The sequence below is a fragment of the Lutra lutra genome, chromosome 17, assembly GCF_902655055.1.
Source record: "Lutra lutra chromosome 17, mLutLut1.2, whole genome shotgun sequence".
Lineage (NCBI taxonomy): Eukaryota > Metazoa > Chordata > Mammalia > Carnivora > Mustelidae > Lutra > Lutra lutra.
In genome coordinates, this window is record NC_062294.1 from 4,198,195 (window position 1) to 4,216,790 (window position 18,596).

The 18,596-nt window shown below is 57.7% G+C and overlaps 1 protein-coding gene and 1 long non-coding RNA gene across 2 annotated transcripts in view; one reads left to right on the forward strand and one right to left on the reverse strand.

Moving 5' to 3' along the window:
- Positions 1–1,059: 1,059 nt before the first annotated feature.
- On the forward strand, positions 1,060–10,882 carry LOC125089241 (uncharacterized). The gene is made up of 6 exons (XR_007123885.1): positions 1,060–5,792; positions 7,274–8,045; positions 8,496–8,669; positions 8,860–8,998; positions 9,500–9,756; positions 9,916–10,882. It is a non-coding gene; the product is annotated as an uncharacterized LOC125089241 (long non-coding RNA).
- The window catches only part of ATP2C2 (ATPase secretory pathway Ca2+ transporting 2), a 38,083-nt gene continuing 26,693 nt past the window's right edge, over positions 7,207–18,596 (reverse strand). The window contains exons 13-25 of the mRNA XM_047711336.1: positions 17,939–18,028; positions 17,163–17,264; positions 15,069–15,225; positions 14,274–14,444; positions 13,492–13,589; positions 13,348–13,398; positions 12,283–12,449; positions 11,083–11,151; positions 10,876–10,992; positions 9,490–9,637; positions 7,997–8,095; positions 7,758–7,899; positions 7,207–7,282 (exon numbers count right to left, since the gene is read on the reverse strand). Of these exons, the coding sequence (XP_047567292.1) occupies positions 7,227–7,282; positions 7,758–7,899; positions 7,997–8,095; positions 9,490–9,637; positions 10,876–10,992; positions 11,083–11,151; positions 12,283–12,449; positions 13,348–13,398; positions 13,492–13,589; positions 14,274–14,444; positions 15,069–15,225; positions 17,163–17,264; positions 17,939–18,028 (1,467 nt within the window). The 3' untranslated portion in view covers positions 7,207–7,226. The remainder of the gene's footprint in view (positions 7,283–7,757; positions 7,900–7,996; positions 8,096–9,489; positions 9,638–10,875; positions 10,993–11,082; positions 11,152–12,282; positions 12,450–13,347; positions 13,399–13,491; positions 13,590–14,273; positions 14,445–15,068; positions 15,226–17,162; positions 17,265–17,938; positions 18,029–18,596) is intronic.

An 18,596-nucleotide genomic window follows, 5' to 3' on the forward strand; every position in this document is an offset into this window, starting at 1 on the left:
ATCAGGACCTGAGCTGAAGGCAGCGGCTTAACCCACTGAGCCACCCAGGCGCCCCTGATTCAGTTTTTTAATGAGGGATACCAAGGAGTAGTGCGCCAGACACTGAGCCGCGTCTGTGTGTTAACTGACACGCTTCGAACGTGCGAATTCCGTGGGTCTGTGCTCTGTACTTTTGTAGCCGTGTGTACAAAGGGGTTGGTCTGTAGTTTTGTTTGGTTCTGATTTTAAAATTAAATTGTGCCGGCCTTACAGAAAGAATTTAGAACTTGGCTTTTCCGCAGGTTCTAGAAAAAAAGCAAAAGGAAGTCCTTTGAGGTCTGGGTCAAATTCATCGGGAACTTTTTGGTTTGGTGGGCAGGAGGTGTGAGGTCTTCAGAACCTCGTCCAGGTCTCTTATCATTTGGGTGGGTTTAAACCTCTGCTGGGGTTCATTCCAACGATTTTTAAATTTTTAGAAAAGATTTATTTATTAAAATGCAGGAGTGGTGGTGGTGGGAGGGGGAGTGGGAGAGGGAGAAACAGGTTCCCGGCTGAGCAGGGAGTCCAACTCCGGGCTTGAACCCAGGACCTTGAGATCATGACCTGAGCCGAAGGCAGATGCTTAACCCACTGAGCCGCGCAGGCGCCCCTGATTTTTAAATGTCTTGGTAGGTCTTTCACTTTATATAAGTCTTCATATTACGGTACGTAGGATTGACCGAAATACGTGAAATCTTCTGTAGTTGTGGGTCTTTAATTGCTGTTACTTTTCCTACATGACGTTGTACCAGTTTTGCTTAAGTTAATTTCATGCTCATAGCATCTCCTCTGGCTTATTTTTCAAATCAGAGCCGGTTGTCAATTAATAAAAAAGAGTGAAAGCAGGTAAGTAGAAGGGTACTGTCTTCCGCGAGCTCGGCCTTCTTCGCCGGCCCCGCGTCGGTCCCGCGAGGCCTGTGTGTGTGCTTCTTACTCCGACTTCCACTTAGACCCCAGAGTTTTATTTTTTTCATTTTTATGTTTTTTTTTTTTTAAAGATTTTATTTATTTATTTGACAGAGAGATCACAAGTAGGCAGAGAGAGAGAGAGGAAAGCAGGCTCCCCGCTGAGCAGAGAGCCTGATTCCGGGCTCGATCCGGGGATCATGACCTGAGCCAAAGGCAGAGGCTCTAACCCACTGAGCCACCCAGGCGCCCCTGGACCCCAGAGTTTTAAACTTCCGTGCGCTGGAGAATTCTTGTACAGATGGTGGTGTCAGTTTTCACTTTGTTGACGGGTGATTCGGAGAACTGGGTGTTCGCCGTGTTCCTACACGTGGCCGGTTGGCCTCCACGTGGACGTCCCAGACGCTTCCCTCCATCCTTCCCCTCGCCGTGTGGCCTCTGCGACTGGGCGCTGTGTGGCGTGTGTCTGGCCTGCTCGAGTTTCAGTGGCGACTGCATCTCGTTAAATCCTCTTCCTGGTCTCGCCTGATGCTTTTGGCCTCGATTTTCATCTTGTCTGACACTGTGTCACTCCCGTGTGTGTGTTTGCCTGGTGACCTTAGCTCGATTTTTCTAAGTCTGTTTTTTTTTTTTTTCCTTACAAACTTTGAAATAATTTAGACTGACGCAGGTTGTGGAACGAGTCTGGGGAGTTCCCGTGGACCCCTCCCCCAGCTTCCCCTAATGACAGTGTCTTCCCTGTTCCCAGCTGTTTCCCAAACCGGGCCACTGGCGTTGGTACAGCCGTCTCGGCTCAGCAGCCCGCCTTGCTCGAATGCCGCTGGTTTTCCCATAGCACCTGCTTTTAGGCAAGGTCAAGGCTAAGGGCACAGTCCTCCAGATGGCAAAGCTGCCCAGGCCTTCCGACACCCACCGATCGTTCAGAGGGTTCCTGGTGTTAGCGTCGGGTTGGACAACTCGCTAGAAAGACGGAACTCATGAAGCCCGTCGTACTGTTGGGGAGGCTCGGGCCGGGGAAGGATGCAGATCTGAGCCACCCAAGGGTCAGAGCTGGGAGTGGTCCAGGAGCAGAGCTCCCGGGCCTCCTCTCGTCAGTCCTTCTAGAGAATCACCAGGCCTGGGGGGGCCTTGGGGACCGCCGGCACCACCAGTGAAACCCGGGTATAGAGGCCGGTAACCGTCGCTACCACTGCTGGGCCCTGTTCCACCGCCCCCCAAACTTTTTCTGCTCCCCTGCTTGTAGACACGTCCCCGAACCCTGAACCGTTCTGTCACCGTCGTTGTCACTTAGACAACGGGAGGTCAGTGGGGCCATGTGGTACGTGACCAGTAAGACTGGTTTGTCACTCAGCACGGCAGCCGGGAGACCCCCCCCCCCCCCCCCCCCCCCCCGCCCAGGATGCTACGTGTCCGCGCCTGTGTCCGCTTCTCTCGCCGCTGGGGGACTTTTGTGCGCGCGGGGGTCCGTCCCTGGGAGGGCGTTGCTGGTCACCTACTAAGCGTGGGTTGAACCTGACAGGACACGGGGTCCGCCTGCTCTGCAGAGCCCGGCCGGGGCCCTCCGCCCTCCAGCAGCACGGGGTGGGGGGCTCCCAGCTCCTCCGCGCCTCGCGGGTGTCCTGGCCGCGGGCCCGGCTGCTTCGACAGGTGTGCGGCGCGCCTCCTTGTGGGCTAAGGCGGAACGTCACTTCCGGTGCGAACGTACCCTGCGTCCTCGCCGGTGAAGACTCGTTCCAGACTTCCGCCCTCTTCCTGTTGTTTTATCAGTGTTAGATTTTAAGTTTTTAAAAAATAGTCCGGATCAAAGTCTTTTGAGTATGAGATTTGTAAATATTTGTTCAGTCTGGTTTTTTTTTTCCATTCTCTTAAATAATGACTTTTCTGGGCAAGATGTTTTATTTTGGGTGAAATTTTTTTTCCTGCATTTTGAAGCAATTTGTTAAGGTTTTATTTGACAGAGAGCTCACAAGTAGAGACCACAGCAGACAGAGATCACAAGCAGGCAGAGAGAGGAGGAGGCCGGCTCCCCGCTGAGCAGAGAGCCCGATGACCTGAGCTGAAGGCAGAGGCTTAACCCACTGAGCCACCCGGGCGTCTCTGAAACAATTATTTTTTATTCAAGTGTTATTCAGTGTTACTAGTTGCAGGCGTACAATATAATGATTCAACAATCCTACGTATTTCTCAGTGTTCATTAAATGCAGTGAAGGTACGGTGTGGTGTGGGTTTCCGCACTGCTGTATGTGCCTTTGGGCCCACCACCTCCCCTCTGGTAACCTTTGGAGAACCGTGTGTTCTCTATAGGTAAGAGTCTGTTTTTGGTTTGTCTGTGTTTTTGCTTGTTCATTTGCTTTGTTTCTGAGGTGGCACGTAGGAGCAGAATCGGTCGGCATCTTTCTCTTATTTCACTTCGCGTTATACTTGCTGGGTCCGTGTTTCTGCAGATGGCAAGAGCTCCTTTTTTAAGATTTTATTTATTAGAGGATGAGTATGGTGGAGGGACAGGGAGACCCCCTGCTGAGCAGGGAGCCAGACATGAGCTCGATCCCAGGACCCTGGGATCATGACCTGAGCTGAAGGCAGACGCTTCACCAGCTGAGCCACCCAGGCGCCCTAAGATCTCATTCTTTTTATAGCTGGGTAATGTTCTCGGGGTACCTGGGCTCAGTCGGTTAAGTGTCCCAACTCTTGATTTCAGCTTAGATCGTGTTTTCAGGGTGGGAAGATTGAGCCCCCCATTGGGCCCGTGCTGGGTGAGGAGTCTGCTTAAGATGCCCGCGCTCTTTCCTTCTGTGCCCCCCAACCCCTCCCATTGAGCACACGTGCTCGCTCTCTCCCAAAAGGGGGGGTGCAAGGTCTCATTCTATGGCTGAGTGATACTCCTTTGGATGTATACCACATTTTCTGTGTCCACTCATCTGTGGATGGACCAGAGGCGGCTTTCACGTTTTGGCCATTATAAATAATGCTGCAGTAAACACGGGGGCAAATACCTTTTTGAATTAGTGTTTTCATTTTCATTGGTTCCTCAGAAAGTTAAAAGCAGAATTACCACAGGACCCAGTAATTCCACTACGACATATTTACTGTTCCTCTTATCTTTTAGGGATGGTCTCGCGGGGTCATGTCTACGAACTCTGCCGAATCCTAGATCCCAAAGACTTTTTCCCTCTTTTTCTTCTGGGTTTTCATCTGTGGCTCACTTTGAGTTCGTTTCTGTGGAAGGCAGGGGCCTTGAGTCAAGGGTGGCTTTCTCGGTGTTCCAACAGCATTTATTGAAATGATGTTTTCTTCATTAACTTGCTTTCGGATTGGTGTCCAATGTCACAAGATTTCCTTTTTGGGGGAACGGTGTAAACTACGTCACTGACCTTAGAAGTCTGGGGACTAATCAGATCACTGCATAGTAACGTGTTGCAGTTGTCTGTGGTTTTCACAGAATTGGTTTATTTAACCTGTTGAATTTCTGCACCTGAGGTTCTCAGGATTCCTGCTGGAGTATCTTCAGGGAGCCGTCGTGATCAGCCACCGTCCTTCCCAACATGAGCCATCTGTCTCTTTTTCCTTTGGCTAACCCTCTAGCAAGACTGGCCATTGTATTGGTATCTTCGAGGAACTAGCTTTTGATATGATTTTTATCCAAAATCAAAAATCTTGGACTCCCCTGCTTTCTGCTGTTTCCTGTTTTTATTTTGGTCACTGTCCCTCCGCTGCTGATGGGTACATGTTCTAGAAATGTCAGTCAAGCTCAGTTGCTTCAAAGGTGTTCAGGTCTGCTGCATTTTGGTGAAAAGACGGCTTACATTTGCTTGTAATCTGATTTATGCATTTTACTTTACGGTCCGTGGTTGGGGTCTTGGTTAGCAAGATCTCACCTGTCCCTGGTAGTAGTAGTTATTATTTTATCTTTTACACGGATAGTCTACCGGGGGCTGTTCTGTATGGCATTTTACTTAGGGATTTCTGGGTGGTAGTAAAGACTAGGAGTTACCTTTTGATGCTGTTACTGCAAGTATCAGTCGACCCTGGTTCTTCTTAATGATTTAAGGGGCAACATGGTGCTGGGAAGGGCCCCTGAATCCGACCCCGGTGTGCACCAGGCTGTGGGGGTGGCCAGAGTTGGCCTGCCCTGCTCAGGACTTAGCAGGGCTGGGCAGCTGCTGGGTGGCCATCACCCCTGTCTGAATGCCTTCCTCTCCAGGCCGTGCCCTCAATCATCTTAGCGGTGGGATGGCACCCGTGCGTCTCCGCATTTAGCTCTGGGGTCACTAGTGGGGGTCACGGCAGGGTGGGTGGAGGATAGTGACCCCAGACCATGCATCTTCCTTCTGAGGAATGAACTTTGCCTGGGAGCTGCAGGGGTCCACTCGGACCTCCCTGCCCCTGGTCTGGCCCAGGCAGCCGGCTACTTTTCTCTATTCGGGCAGGCTCTGGTGCCCAGCTGTTTGACCAAGCACCAGTCTAGCTGTTCCCGTGAGAGACTTTTTAGGTGAGCTCCACATTCCAGTCCGTTGGCTCTGGATCACGGCTGTGGCCTCCAGAACGTGGTGACCCTCGTCTAACCAGTTGAAGGCTTAAGAGAAAGGCCTGGGATGTCGGAGAAGGAAGGAGTCCCTGTCGGCGCGCTCCGGAGCTGCCAGCCCTCACAGTCAGGTGCGCCGGCCTCTTCCGACAGGTCTGTGTCCCTCCCTCTCCCTAATACCTGGCGGCAGTGGGTGCTGGGGACAGCTGTGACTCCTTTCACAGGCGCTGCTCCTCCGTGGCCGCTTCCTGCCTGGCTCCCGCCCTCCCTGCTCCACCATCTTTACCAAAAGTCCTGGGGCTCGTCCTCAGGCAGCTGGGAGATGCTCCGGGTCCCGGGGCTGGAGGTAAAGGCCCTTTACTGTTCCTCTTCAAAGAATGGGTCTGCTTCATGCTGCTCAGAGTGGGACCGTGCGTCACCCCGGACGTGGTCATGAAAAACAGGCTTTGTGGGTTTCCAGAAGTGGCATCAGATTTCCCGTCTGGCTGCTTGGAGGGAGAAAGTGGACCAGGCGTGGGCGCAGGTTCTACAAAATGCCTCAGATCCCCCTCCTGAGGGTTGAGGTGATGGAGGGGAGGTGGCCCTCGGGTGACCAGAAGCTCCGGCCCCGGGGCTGGACCCCTGATCTTCCTCACCCGGGAGCTGCGGGGACACACTCTGGAGGCAGCCGTGGTTCATACAAGTCACCGCGGTTTAATAAGTAGCTGTTTCCGGGCGCTCTGCTCGGGGCCTGTCCGGGGGGCAGAGATGGGGACGGACGCAGGCCCGGGCTGGCCGAGCCGCAGAGGCGAGGGAGAGGCCCAGCGCTCCGTGTCCCGGCAGCGTCCCTCTGGCTAGGGGCCAGGGGAAGGGCCACGGTCCCGTCAAATAGAGATGATTTAGGATTTCACACAGCCGGGTCCCCTAGATGTGATCTGGGTGAGTCTGGGCTTTCCTGGCTCTGGAGAAGAATTTTTCACAGAGTTTGAGGAGCTCGGACACGATGAACACAGACGAGGCCAGTCCGGTTAAAAGCAGCAAATCTGCCGGAAGGGGGAGGAAGAAAGGAGTCAGCACGGGTTGAACCCCTGCCGCAGGCCTCTGCCCCGAAGGGGTGCTGCCAGCCAGCTCACAGGAGCCTCAGCCCGGGGCGCCCCTCCCTCCCTTTTTGTCTTCAGTCACAGGGACCCCAGAGGTGAGGGGGGAGGACCCGGGGAGTTGAGGGCCAGACCCTTCCCTTCCTGGGAGCAGATGGCTTCAACCCAGGGTCCTACGTGTGGCAGAGCCAGCTCCACGCAGACCACCCGGTCCTTCCAGGTGGTCCCGGGCTGGGGGCGGGGTGTGGCACTCACTTGAGCTGGCAGAGCACCCTGACCCTCCTCCCAGCTGTCCTGAGGGCAGACACCCTGACCCCCCGCTCCGGGCTCCCAGGGCCGCCCGCCCTGACTCGTTCCAGTGGGTCAGTTCCTAGAGCCGCCCCTGACCACACGGTGTCTTACTGTCCGAACCTTCCCTGGGTCCCTGTGGCCAATAACCCAGCACGGACACGGGGCCCCACCAACCTCACCCCAGCCGCTAGCCCTGGTAAAGCGGACTTCGCCCCTGCAGAGAGGACCAGCCGCTGAAGTTCTCACTTCTTGTCCGTAGCCGTAGGGCACTTGGCGGGGACCCACATGGACCCTGCCGTTAGATTTTGGGGAAAAGCGAGCACACGGTCCCCAATCTGGCCCAAGGGTCCAGGGCTCTCGTGTCCCCCACCTCTGACCTATGTCCTGACCCAGGGACGTGTCAAAGCCGCAGCTCAAACCTCCTCCTCCTGACTGTCCCCTTTTCCCTTTGTGTTCACAGTCCTCTCAGCTGCAGGCAGAGGCGCACAGGTCACTCTGGGCGTCTTACAGAGAGCTTGGACCTGTGGTCAGCCTGGGCGGAGACCAGGACAGGTGTGCTCAGGTGGGGGACAGCCGTGGGCCTCCGTTCCTATCTTTTCCAGCAAGAGCTACTAGGCGATTTGCTCCCTGTCGTGAGGTGAGTGGGCGTCCGAGACATACCAGTCCACTGCCAGTGGGGACAGACGGAGCCCAGACTCGCCCACCATGGCGCAGCCCCCCGCCCTTGCTGTCTGTGCTGTGTGTGCTCGGAGCCGCCCACCTGGGGACAAGGGGCCAGCAGGCCACGTCCCCTCCCTTCGGTCGTCCTCTCTGGGGAGGTACCTCTTCTCTGGTTCCCTCAGTATTCTGTCACCCTCCCCCTCGGGCCCCCCCTCCGAGTGTGCAGGCAGATGGGGGCGGGGACAGGTGCTGGCCCCCGCAGGCCCATCCTCACGGCCACTCACCGAGAGCGCCCAGGTTCTCCGTCTGGAAGACCTTCTGCAGGGGCGGGATGTAGATCACGGCCAGCTGCCCCAGAACGGACCCCAGCACCGAGTACAGGAACATGCGGTTCCGGAGAAAACCGATCTCAACTATCAGCTTGGTCTGCACGAGGGGGAGGACGCTTTGTCAGCTCAGCGCTTCCCACTGAGAACAGCCCGGGGTCCTGAAGGGCCGGGAGGGAGCACAGCTGGGGGCTCACCTGAGAGCGGCAGGTCAAGGCGTTGAAGAGGTCGAAGAACACAAAGCAGGTGAAGGTCATGGTTGTGGTGCGTGGGGTGCTGGCCTTGTCTGCGGGGATCTGGAACACAGGCACGGGAGGAGGGGGTCCGGGAAGGCCGTGAGTTTCCCACAATGAACTTGACCTTCACCAAGAACCAGAGGCTGCAGCAGCTCCAGGGTGGGCATCACCCCCCACCCCCACCCCCCTACCTCCCCAACCCCCCACCACCCCTGCCAGCAGCAGTGAGCAGCTTTCTTGGGAACTGACCAGGACCTCCCCCTCAGGCTGGAGGCAGCTGCTGTTACAGGGGACACGTGGCTCAGACCCACGCCCCCACCCAAGCCAGCCCGGGCCGCTAGAGCGGCCAGCAGCCCGTCCTCGGGCAGCCCAAGTTCCCGAGGACGAGGACGGGCTGCTGGCTGCTCCCCACACCCAAGCCGAAACCTTGCACAGATAAAGGGAATGTTCCTTTCTCTAGCAGGTGACCTTGCATCCTGGGAGGTGACATTGCTACAGCCACACCCACGGAGCAGAAGGTCCCTTCCCAGAAGGAGGGAGGGGATGGAGAACCTCCCCAGCTCTGGTGTGGCTGCTCGGAAGGGAGGCAGAGCTCACTTCCCTCGACACCTCTGGGCAGGGCCTGGAGCCTCAGGTGAGAGGGACTCCTGTTCGCACCCGAACTTCCCCCTGCCCCGGGGAGGTGGCGATGAGCCCGTCCTGCCTGGGCTTTGCACAGAACCCTGGTCCAGCAAAGGACCTTCCTGGGGGCGGGGGGCGGGTACGGTGAGTTAGAGCCTGACTCGGAGTCCTGGTGGGCACCCAGGAGTCTGCGTTTCCCTCAGGTCCTGGAGCGGAGGAGGCTGCTGTTGGGGACCCTGTGCTCAGGACCGCTGTGCGAGTCCTGGAGGGCCCGGGTCCCCTTCCCCGCCAGGGGGTGCACACAGGCTGCATGAGGTAGAGAATCCCCACCTTCCCTGGCAGGTGAGAATTTGGGGAAAAACAAGGCTGTTCCTCTAGCAGGGGAGGCTCAGAAAAACTGAGAATCTGTGGGGACCCAGTGTCCCGTCCCCCTTGGTGCATGTGGCACCTGCCTGGTTCTCCAGTCCGAGCACTACACCAAAAGGGGACCAGTAAGTTCCCACAAGTGATCGTCTCCAGGGAACAAACGTCCCGTCCTTTCTTCCTAGGAAATTTCATTGTTTCCGGGATGGAAAACTGCCTCAGGTCCCATTTAGAATAAACTCTCATTTCTGGTCCACGCCTGGGCGGCCTCCTGTCCTGCTCCCTGCCCCCACAGTGGGGCCCTGATCCCCTGCCTTCTCTCCAGGACGGCCCCCTGTACGCATACACGTGTCTCCCCTGTTGGAGGCTGAGCCCCATGGCCGGGCAGGGACCGTCCACACCCATGGCCTGAGTCTCCCCCGTCAGGGGCTTAGAGAACAGTGGCTTAGCGAGTCCGTGAGGGGCCTCACCTCTTTCCAGAAGATAAAGAGTGTCCCGCTGATGATGACGGCTGCTGACAGGAGGGTCTTGAGGATGAGGGCTCTACCGAGGATGGTGTCCTTGACGTTCCGCGGTGGCTGCTGGAGGGCGTCTCTGTCCACGGGCTCTACCCCCAAGCTGCTCGGAACACAACACGGGCGCCCGGACGTAAACCACTGAGAAGGGACACTTCAGCCAGCCAGGCAGAGGCCGAACAAGCACATCTGAGGCGGAGCCCGAACCTTCCAGGCCCTCCGGTCAGCTCCCCGGGCACCGCCGGCTGGGAGGTCGGGGGGCTGGTGGGTAGGGGGCCTAGCCCCTCCAGGCGGTCCACCCAAGCCTGGGCCAGTCCTGCGCTCACAGGGACTTCTCTATTAGCCTCCCTTCACATCCTCTGTCCCCTCCCTAACTGCCAGCCCCTTCCACGGTGACCTCCACCCCCAGCCTGGACCCCACGGGCAGCCCTTCCCTCCACCATTCCTGAGCACCGTGAAGGAAGACCCCCCCCACCCCAGAACTGGCCACACCACGGTCCTGGAATCACCCCAGGTCCCCTCTCATGCTCAGGTAACGTCCATCACAAGGGGACGCCCCAGTGGGCTAGAGAAATGGGATCCCGGCCCTGCCCACCGCAGAGCCCCCAGTGACGGAGGGACACCTGCCTCCCGGGGACTGTGAAACAGCAGTGCTGGGGCTAGACCAGCAGGAGGCGGCGCGGGGGGCGCTGAGGAGTAAGTGGGCTGGGGGCCCCTTCACTGCTGGCCCCGCTCCCCACATGTTGAAGAGGTGCCCTCCTGCTGGGCCCAGGGGGCTGAGTAGGGCTCTTGCCCCTGGCAGCTGTAACCGGTGACACCGAGTGAACGCTGGTAGTGGGATGCGTGTCAGATGCAGTCGGATGGAACGACACGCGGTGTGCAGAGGTGGTCCTTCTGCACCTTTCAGCCCACCTCACGCTCCTTTCTCAGCCAGCCAGCGACTCGCTGACCAGCTGCTGTGTGCCAGGCACCGTTCTAGGAGCCGGGGAGACTGACGGGAACAACATCACAAACCTTGTCCAAGGGAAGCTGGATCGGAATCAGATAAGCAAGGACAAGGACATACATGTATATTTTCTCCTCTGGGGAAAAACAAAGCAAGGTACGGTGATTGAGAGCCAGGAGGCTGCTGTTAGGGTAATCAGGGAGGACTTCTTGGAGGTGGTGACCTCACGAGAGGCACAGAGCTTTGGAGCTGTGCAGGAGCATCCCTCACAGACCCTGGCTGCCCAGGCAGGCGCTTCCTCCCCTGCACCGCAGTCAACTTCTCTGGGACTCATGGGGACAGTGACTGCACCCACACTCCGGGGCGCAGTTCTGGCCGCCCGCCCGGCGCCTCACCTCTGTGCGGGTGGCCCGTCCATGATGATGTTGATCCACAGGATCTGCATGGCATTGAGGGGGCTGGGCAGGTCGCACACGGTGGACAGAGTGATGAGGCTCAGGGCCGAGATGCTCCTGCGGGGACACACGCGGCATGGTCGATGGCGGCTCGCCAGACGCGTGCGCAGCACCTGCCACCACTGGGGGCTGCGGGCCTTGACTTACGTGCTCAGCTGGAACCGGACAAAGTTTTTGATGTTGTGAAAAATCCCTTTGCCTTCCTCCACTGCATTCCTGCGAGAGAGAGAGCGTTTATTCACGATGGTGTCAGCAGGGATGGCCTCATGCTCAGGTGCCCCTTCTCGTTTCGCTGCTCAAGGACATGCCCGCGGAGGATGACGATGTCCTGATCGGCACCAGCCGGCGCTGGGGACTGGACCGTGAGCCACGATCCCCCTTCTGCCCTCAAACTGGATTACTCTCCCGCCCGAGCCTGGGACTCCTGAAGCGACAAACCTACCTCGGGGAGTCCCACAAGAGGCACAGCAAAACCAACCAAGCCCAGACCTGCTCCTGAGCTGCTGGGGCACGCGTGGCAGGGGGCGAGAATTGGGAAGCTGAAAACATCATCTATTGTATTTCTAGAAAACTCTGCATCAGTCCTTTAAAAAAACGATCTGGAGGCATGAATGCAGAAAACAGCCCAATCTTTTTTTCTACTAAAGTTTTTTGCAAAAGTAAAAATGACAGATTTACTTACTAACTGCATCCTGTGACCCCCCCCCCCCCACACGACGGGGGAAGGACACTAAGGTTCGCTACAGTGAATCCATTTGTAAAGAACAGATTCCTTCTGCAAAGTCCAAAATCACAGCCAACGTCAGTCTTTGTTCAGATCCCTGATATCTTCTCCCACCCCAATGACTTCAGTTCACTTAGAAGGAAAGATTTCATTAGAACGAATCAAAACCAGATCTAGAGGGCAGGCAATGTTTTTAAGAAAACAGGTGCTTTGTGATCCTGGCAGCTGGAGCTCACACGTGCCTGAAGCGTCCGTGTACACACGAGCACGACCCCAGACTCAAACCACACGTTTAGCACTACGGGGTGAGCGTCTCCGGGTCTGGCCTCCTCGTGTTCCCGCTCCCACTGTTGGCAGCCAGGGTGGTCTAGGATTTCCCCCAAACGGTGCGGCAGTGACCGCACGGGCACGTGCCTCTGTCTGCGAGCGCCCGGTCCTGGCTTTCCCTCCGCTGCACCCTCGGGCTAGAGAAGGGTTCGCTTGCATGCGTCTGCAGCAGCCCCGGCCCCGGGTGCTACGTGAGCTGGGACACCCGTCTCCCTGGCACGACGGATCCCCGGGGTGGGCAGCTGGTTACGCCATGCGTTTCTGCCCCTAAAAACCCCACCTGCGGAGCAACTCACATAATGGCTGAGAAGTCATCGTTCACCAGGACCATGTTGGCGGCCTCTTTGCTAACGTCCGTCCCCGTCTGCCCCATGGCGATCCCGATGTCCGCAGACTTGAGGGCGACAGCGTCATTCACCCCGTCCCCTGTCATGGCCACGATCGCTTCACGTTGCTGCAAAGCCTTTGGAAAAAAGAGGCGAGTGGAGGCTGCAGCCCTTCCAGAACCTTCCTTCTTCCCTCGGGATGCTCTGCCTCTCCCTCCGCATGGCCAACAGCAGAGGCCCCCTCTGGAGTCAGCTGGCCAGACTCCGAGTCCCAGCCGCGCCAGTACCCCGTGGAGCTCAGCAGGCCCTGAACCTCTCAGACTCAGCTTCTCCATCTGCAGAGTGGGGACAACCATCCCTCCTCTGTGAGAGCCACACTACGACGGCGGGTGTCGGGCTCCCTCTCCACTAACAGGCAGGTCTACCACTTTCCCCTGAAACCACGTGGCGGCCAGTAAGTCTTCATGTTTGCTCTTAGGAATACCGCGCACGCAGACTTGCTCCCTAGAACTACACCCCCGCCCCACCAAGAGCATCGAGGATCAAACAGCCCAGGCCACAGAGCACATCTTCGGATGCACACACGCGGGGGGCCAGCGATGCGGCGGGGCCCCCCTCCCCACACGGGCAGCAGACCGTGTCCACTCTGCTGGGCACCCGCTGTGGGCCGGGCACTGCGCCGGGCGCTCCAGAGCCTGGCCTCCTCTGTTCCTCTCACAGGCCTTATTACCAGCTGATGTCATTCATACTATCCCCTCCCCCCGTTTACAGATGGGGAAACTGAGGCCTGGAGGTAACTAACAAGAACGCCAGAGACTGCTCGGCTAACAGAGGCCAGCTGCTTTTCCTTTCTCCCTCTGCACCACCCCATTCCAGCTCCTGTTTTTGGTGTACGTGGCCAAGGTCCCCCCGTGCTCCTACCCCGGTTTGGGGACGGCCGAGGCTCCCGCCAGCTTGGGCCCTGGACCACCCGGAGCAGAGCCCCCACCACCGTCCCGGGCTGGCCCTGACGGACCCACGAGGCTCCCAGCTCACCTTTATGATTTTGAGCTTGTGCTTCGGGCTGGTCCTGAAGAAGACAGACACCTGGGCATGGGGTCACAGAAGGGCAGAGATCGTGACCTTGGGGCTAAAACTCTCCCTCCTCCCCACAGCGAGACCCCCCCGGGAGGACCCCACCTTCCCGACGCAGTCAGCCAGCTCCTCCTGCTCCATGTTTTCCACCTCGTCCCCGGACATGGCCTTCAGCTTCCCGTTGCACAGGCCGATGCTCCTTCCTGCGGAGCGGAGAAGCCGTCTGAGCGCTGACTCCCAAGCCTGAGGCTGCTCCCGTGCCGCCCCCGTCTGCACCTTCCTGACCCCAGTCCCTGCCTGGGCCACACAGAGTGATGGCGGCCACCCACCGCGCACCTGCTGTGTCACACGGAATTAACCGGCAGCAGAGGGCTCGTGCTCCCTGCTTTAAAGCCAAGGAAAGGGAGAGAAGGGGCTCCCTCAAGGTTGTGGAGTGGGCAGTGGGTGGTGTTGGAACCAGATGTGGTTTTGTCTGATTCTGGACTCTCTGATCTTTTCATAGGCCATGGGCCTTGAGACAGAGCGGGGAGCACAGCAAGGTGTGACCCTCATTCCGGCAGCAAGTGTAGTGATAGGAAGGGTGCGGCCGGCCTGCTGCGGGCGAAGAGCCTGGAGGTCAGAGTGGCTCAGTGACTTGCCAGGGTCTCACGGCTGGTGGCAGAAGCCACCCCAGAAGTGAACACGGGAATGATGCTGCCTGGGACAAGGACATAAGCTCGAGGACGAAAGCCCCCGGGCCGCAGGACGTTGACAGTGGACACAAAGGCTCTCCCCTTCGGAGGACCGGCCCACGTTTTAGGGCCAGCCTTCTGAAGGCGGAGTGCCGGTCCTCGAAGCTCACGGTCACCATGCACCGACCGGACACGCCGCCCGCCCTGCCCACTGACCTATGGCAGAGGCGGTCTCCAGCCCGTCCCCCGTGATCATCTTCACCGACACGCCCGACTGGCAGAGCAAATGCACGGCCTCCTTCACGCCAGCCCTCGGAGGGTCGATGATGCCGACGAGCCCCAGAAAAGTCAGGCTCCCCAGCTCGGGCCCAGAAGCGAGGGCCAGCACTGAGGAGAGACCAAGAGGCATAGAAGGTCCACGGGGGGCCAGGGGGGCCACGAAGTCTCCCGTCAGCCCGGCCGCTCTGCGTTCCAGATTCGCCTCGCCTGCGCGGGGCTCCCCGGGGCTTGGCTGGCCCGTGCGGGGCAGCAGCTGTGCACGGGTGGCCCCGAGACAGAAACAGAGACAACCTGACCCGCAGAAAGTGAGACTTTTGTCCGCTGGTGGCGTCAAGCCCAGCCTCGCCCCAGCGAGAGAGGCGGGAAGGAGAGCTGCAAGCGGGGGTGCCGTGGCACGTTCCCAGCAGCTCTTCTGGTCTCTGCTCTTGCCGTCTGCCCTTTTCGGGGGGCGGCTGCAGGGGCAGGACACGCGCAGGAGGGCACTGCGGGTGACAGGCTCCGGCTGCTGGCTCGTCCTGGCCTTGACTCCTGAGCACTGTGCTCCCGGAGCGGGCACTGTGAGAGCTGCCTGTTTCTCATCTGCCCATTAGTTCCACGCTTGCCTTACTCCCATCACGCACCGCCCGACGGCCGTCCCGCTCCCTCCCCTTACCAAAAACCCTGCATTAGTGCACTTGGAAAGTCAGTGTCGCCCTTGCTTAAATCTCGGGGCTGGGGACTGAAGGTACTGACCACGCAGGCCGAGTGTCCCCATCTTCTTCTCCTCCTGCTGGTAGAAGGCTCGCTGTTGGGGTGTCAGCGGCAGAGGGATGCCCCCGTTGTTGTACGTGGTGCAGTAGTTAATCACCTCTTCAAAGGCCCCCTTCATGAAGTAAATGTCCTCCTGGTCCTTGGAAAAGAAAAGAAAGCCCCTGTCATCGGATGCCTCGGCTCTCGGTGACCGTCCCCTCGTGCCCACGGAGAGGCTGCCGGCGGGGCTGTTTCTCGCGGAGCGTCCCGCTCACCAGCACAGCACAGGCTGGATAAATGAGGGGAAAGCCTGGCGACGGGACACCTGCAGCCCATGGCAGGATCCAGGCGGATCTTTGACCTGCACCCGCCTCTCTGACGTCCCCTGCCGATGTCACGGACGGCATCCCGGGCATTTCGTGAACCGCTCGTAGCCCAGGCACCGTCATGCCCGTGCTTCGGGGACTGCGCGCTGGTGTGTCTGCTTTAACGGCAGCTGTGGTTCCTGTTCTGTTCACGGCCACACGGGGCTCCCTAAAGGGACCTAAACAACCCCCACCGTCCTCTGTGGACTGCGGCTCTGGCTGCCGTGGACAGTAGCTCGGCGCAGAAGGCGCGGTGCCACTGTGGGTGACACTCTGTCCCCCGCGTGGGCACAGAGCCTGCGTGCCGATGCCGGGCCGGAATGAGCTCGTGTGAACGGATACAGGAAGGTGTCTGAGACCTCACCGTCGGGGGAAAACAGCAAATTACAAGCACTATCTCCAGCATGACCTGGTTTTAAAACCACCCTATATGTTGCTGTGCACCCATTTAGGACCTGGAATATTCCATCCCGGACTGCATGGAGGGGGGTGACGGGTCAGGAGAGAGGAGCAGAATTGTAAAGACCTCTCATTTTTAAAGTCACATTTCCTTCATTTATTTCAATGAGATTATAATACCATGGTCTTTGGGGAGAAAAAAAAAGATTTGAAGGCATTAAAGCATTTAAAAAATCTGTAACCCCTTTTAAGCAGGAAGGAGTCACGTGCCCATCTGCTCACAGCAAAGGCCTGGAATGCGCTGGCCACGCCGCCCCCCAACCCTGAACAACAGAGAAGTCTCCCAAGAGCAAGATGTGAAGGTTCTGGAAAGCGCAGAGAGGCGTAAAGGGCTGGAGAAAAAGGTGGAAGATGATACTGAAAACTTGGGGGGGGAAAACAAATCCCAAAGCCTTTTATCTGAAAATCTGAAAAGCTACAGAAGCTTAAAAAAGAAAAAAGGGGAAAAAGAAGTCAGCTGTCATCCCCACACAGGGAGAGCCGTGAGGGGTTTGGTGTATGTTCGGGTCACTCAGAGCAGGGCACACACACACGTGTCTTCCATGTGCACACGTGTGATGCGAACCGTGCTGGGACGCACCTCCTGATCCCCCTTCCGGAAGGAAAGACTGTCCCTACCTGGTGACGATCAAAGGTGCTTGTACCTGTAAAGAACTCAGCACCAGGGTGTGGAAAAAGGGCCCCCAAGTTAGCAAGGGGGTCACTGGTAGTGGTGGGAGCGTTCGTCAAAATGCCCCGCAAATGCAGGTTCCTGGCTCTACTCCTGATCTTCTTTTTAAAGAGTGTGTGTGTGTGTGTGTGTATCTGAGAGACAGAGATTGCGAGCTCAGGGAGGCGCAGAGGGGGACAGAGAGGGAGGGGCAGAAATCTCAAGCAGACTCCACACGGGGCTCAGAGTCCGACACGGGGCCGATCTCACGACCCTGAGATCACAACCTGAGCCAAAACCCAGAGTCAAATGCTCAACTTGGGAACCACCCAGGGCGCCCTGCAGTCCTGATATTTCTGACTCCAAGGTTCTGGGTGGAGCCTGAGAATCTGCATTTTACACGAATTCCCAGGGGATCCTGGTGGCCCAGGAACCCCACTTGGAGAACTACTGTTTTAGGAAAAGATCTCGGAGAACCCACGATAAAGCTCTACTTGCAGTCACCATTCACGGATTTCAAACTTTGTAGAAGCTGGGAGTTTCAACTCTCCTCCCTGGTGCCTCCATTCTCCTTTCTTTGGGGTGCAGGAGGGAGGGTGGGGAGGGGCAGAGAAGCAAACTCACCTCGTTCTTGGGGCTGCATCGCGCTGCCATCCATTTTTGCTCCGAACTGAATGGAATCTCTTTTTTTCTCACGTATGAATCTTTAATATCACTTAAGTCCATCTAGGATGGTAACACACGGGCTTCTGGTGAGTCTTGCTAAATGCGTCTCTATGCAAAGCTCCGTCCCCTTAAATTATTCATGATTCGGACCGTGACCGGCAGGTGAGAATCCAAGCACTGAGCTCACAGAGAAGGGCCATTTGCTTTCAAATGAAATGTCCCATCGGGAGAAGAAAGGTCTCGTTTCTCTCGTTCAGGGACAGAACCAGCTTGGTCTTTGGGAACAGTTTCTGGTGTCCGGCCCCACTGCCCACCCCTTCGGCAGCGGGGACAGCCGTTCTGCCTGTGGCACTGGGCGCTCCATGGGGGCATTTCTGCTGAGTCGCAGACCCGGGGTCTGACCTCAGAGCCCTGCAATCAGTTGAATGCACTCATAGGAAGGGGTCTTCCTAAAGGGGGGCTTGGGGCCCACGAGGTGGCTTGCCCTCCTCTGTCTGTCCCCCCAGCACCTCCCTGGTGTCTGAGCCATGGGGCACAGGGATTGCCAGGAAGGGTGGCTCAGAGAATGTCCCAGAGCCACGTGGCAGGTCAGTGACTGCCTGAGGACGTTTGGGGTCACTCTCTCCTGTTACTACTAAGCTTCCCCATTCTTCATCTGCTCAGACATGAGCTCGAATTCTCTAAGTCAGCCCCAAGGGCAAGACCTCCCGGCGCAGACCGTCCGAGGTCCCTACCTTCATGGCCAGCGCGGTCAGTGCGCCTTCCGTGGGCTGCCCCACCACAGCGTTCTTTCTGATGACGGCGTTGTTGGCCACACAGCCTGCCTGAAAGGAGGGGTTTTCTGAATGTCTGTAGTTCAGATTGGGAACTGGCACCCCTTGGGGTCCTGGGCTCAGTCACACGCTGAAGGCTGGACCCATTTTGGGGGCGGGGTTGACCTGGGGGCAAGGGACAGGGTTTACTCTTCAAAATACATCAGAGTCCCCACCCTTCCACTGTCAATCTTCACTGAACCCTGGGGGCTGGTCGTCACGAGGCCCTCGTAAGGCAGTATCATGGGGGTGGGGAGGCGGACGGGTACGGGTGTCCGCAGGGGGTGACGAAGTGTCCTGAAATTAGACGCAGCAGTGGCTGCAAACTTTGAGAAGGGACTAAAACCACTGACCCCTACACTTCAAGGGGGTGAATTCTGTGCTGCAGAACTTGATGTTTCAACTAAAAATTATAATTAAAAAAAAAAAAAAGGAAATAAACACAAAGAGAGCATGGAGGGTGGATCCCAGCTCCCTCCCTCACTACGGGTGACCCCAGGCGCGCTCATCACTTCTACGAGCCCGAGACCACGTCTGGATTCGGGCCTCGGAGGACACCCGGCATGCGGGCGGCACGAGG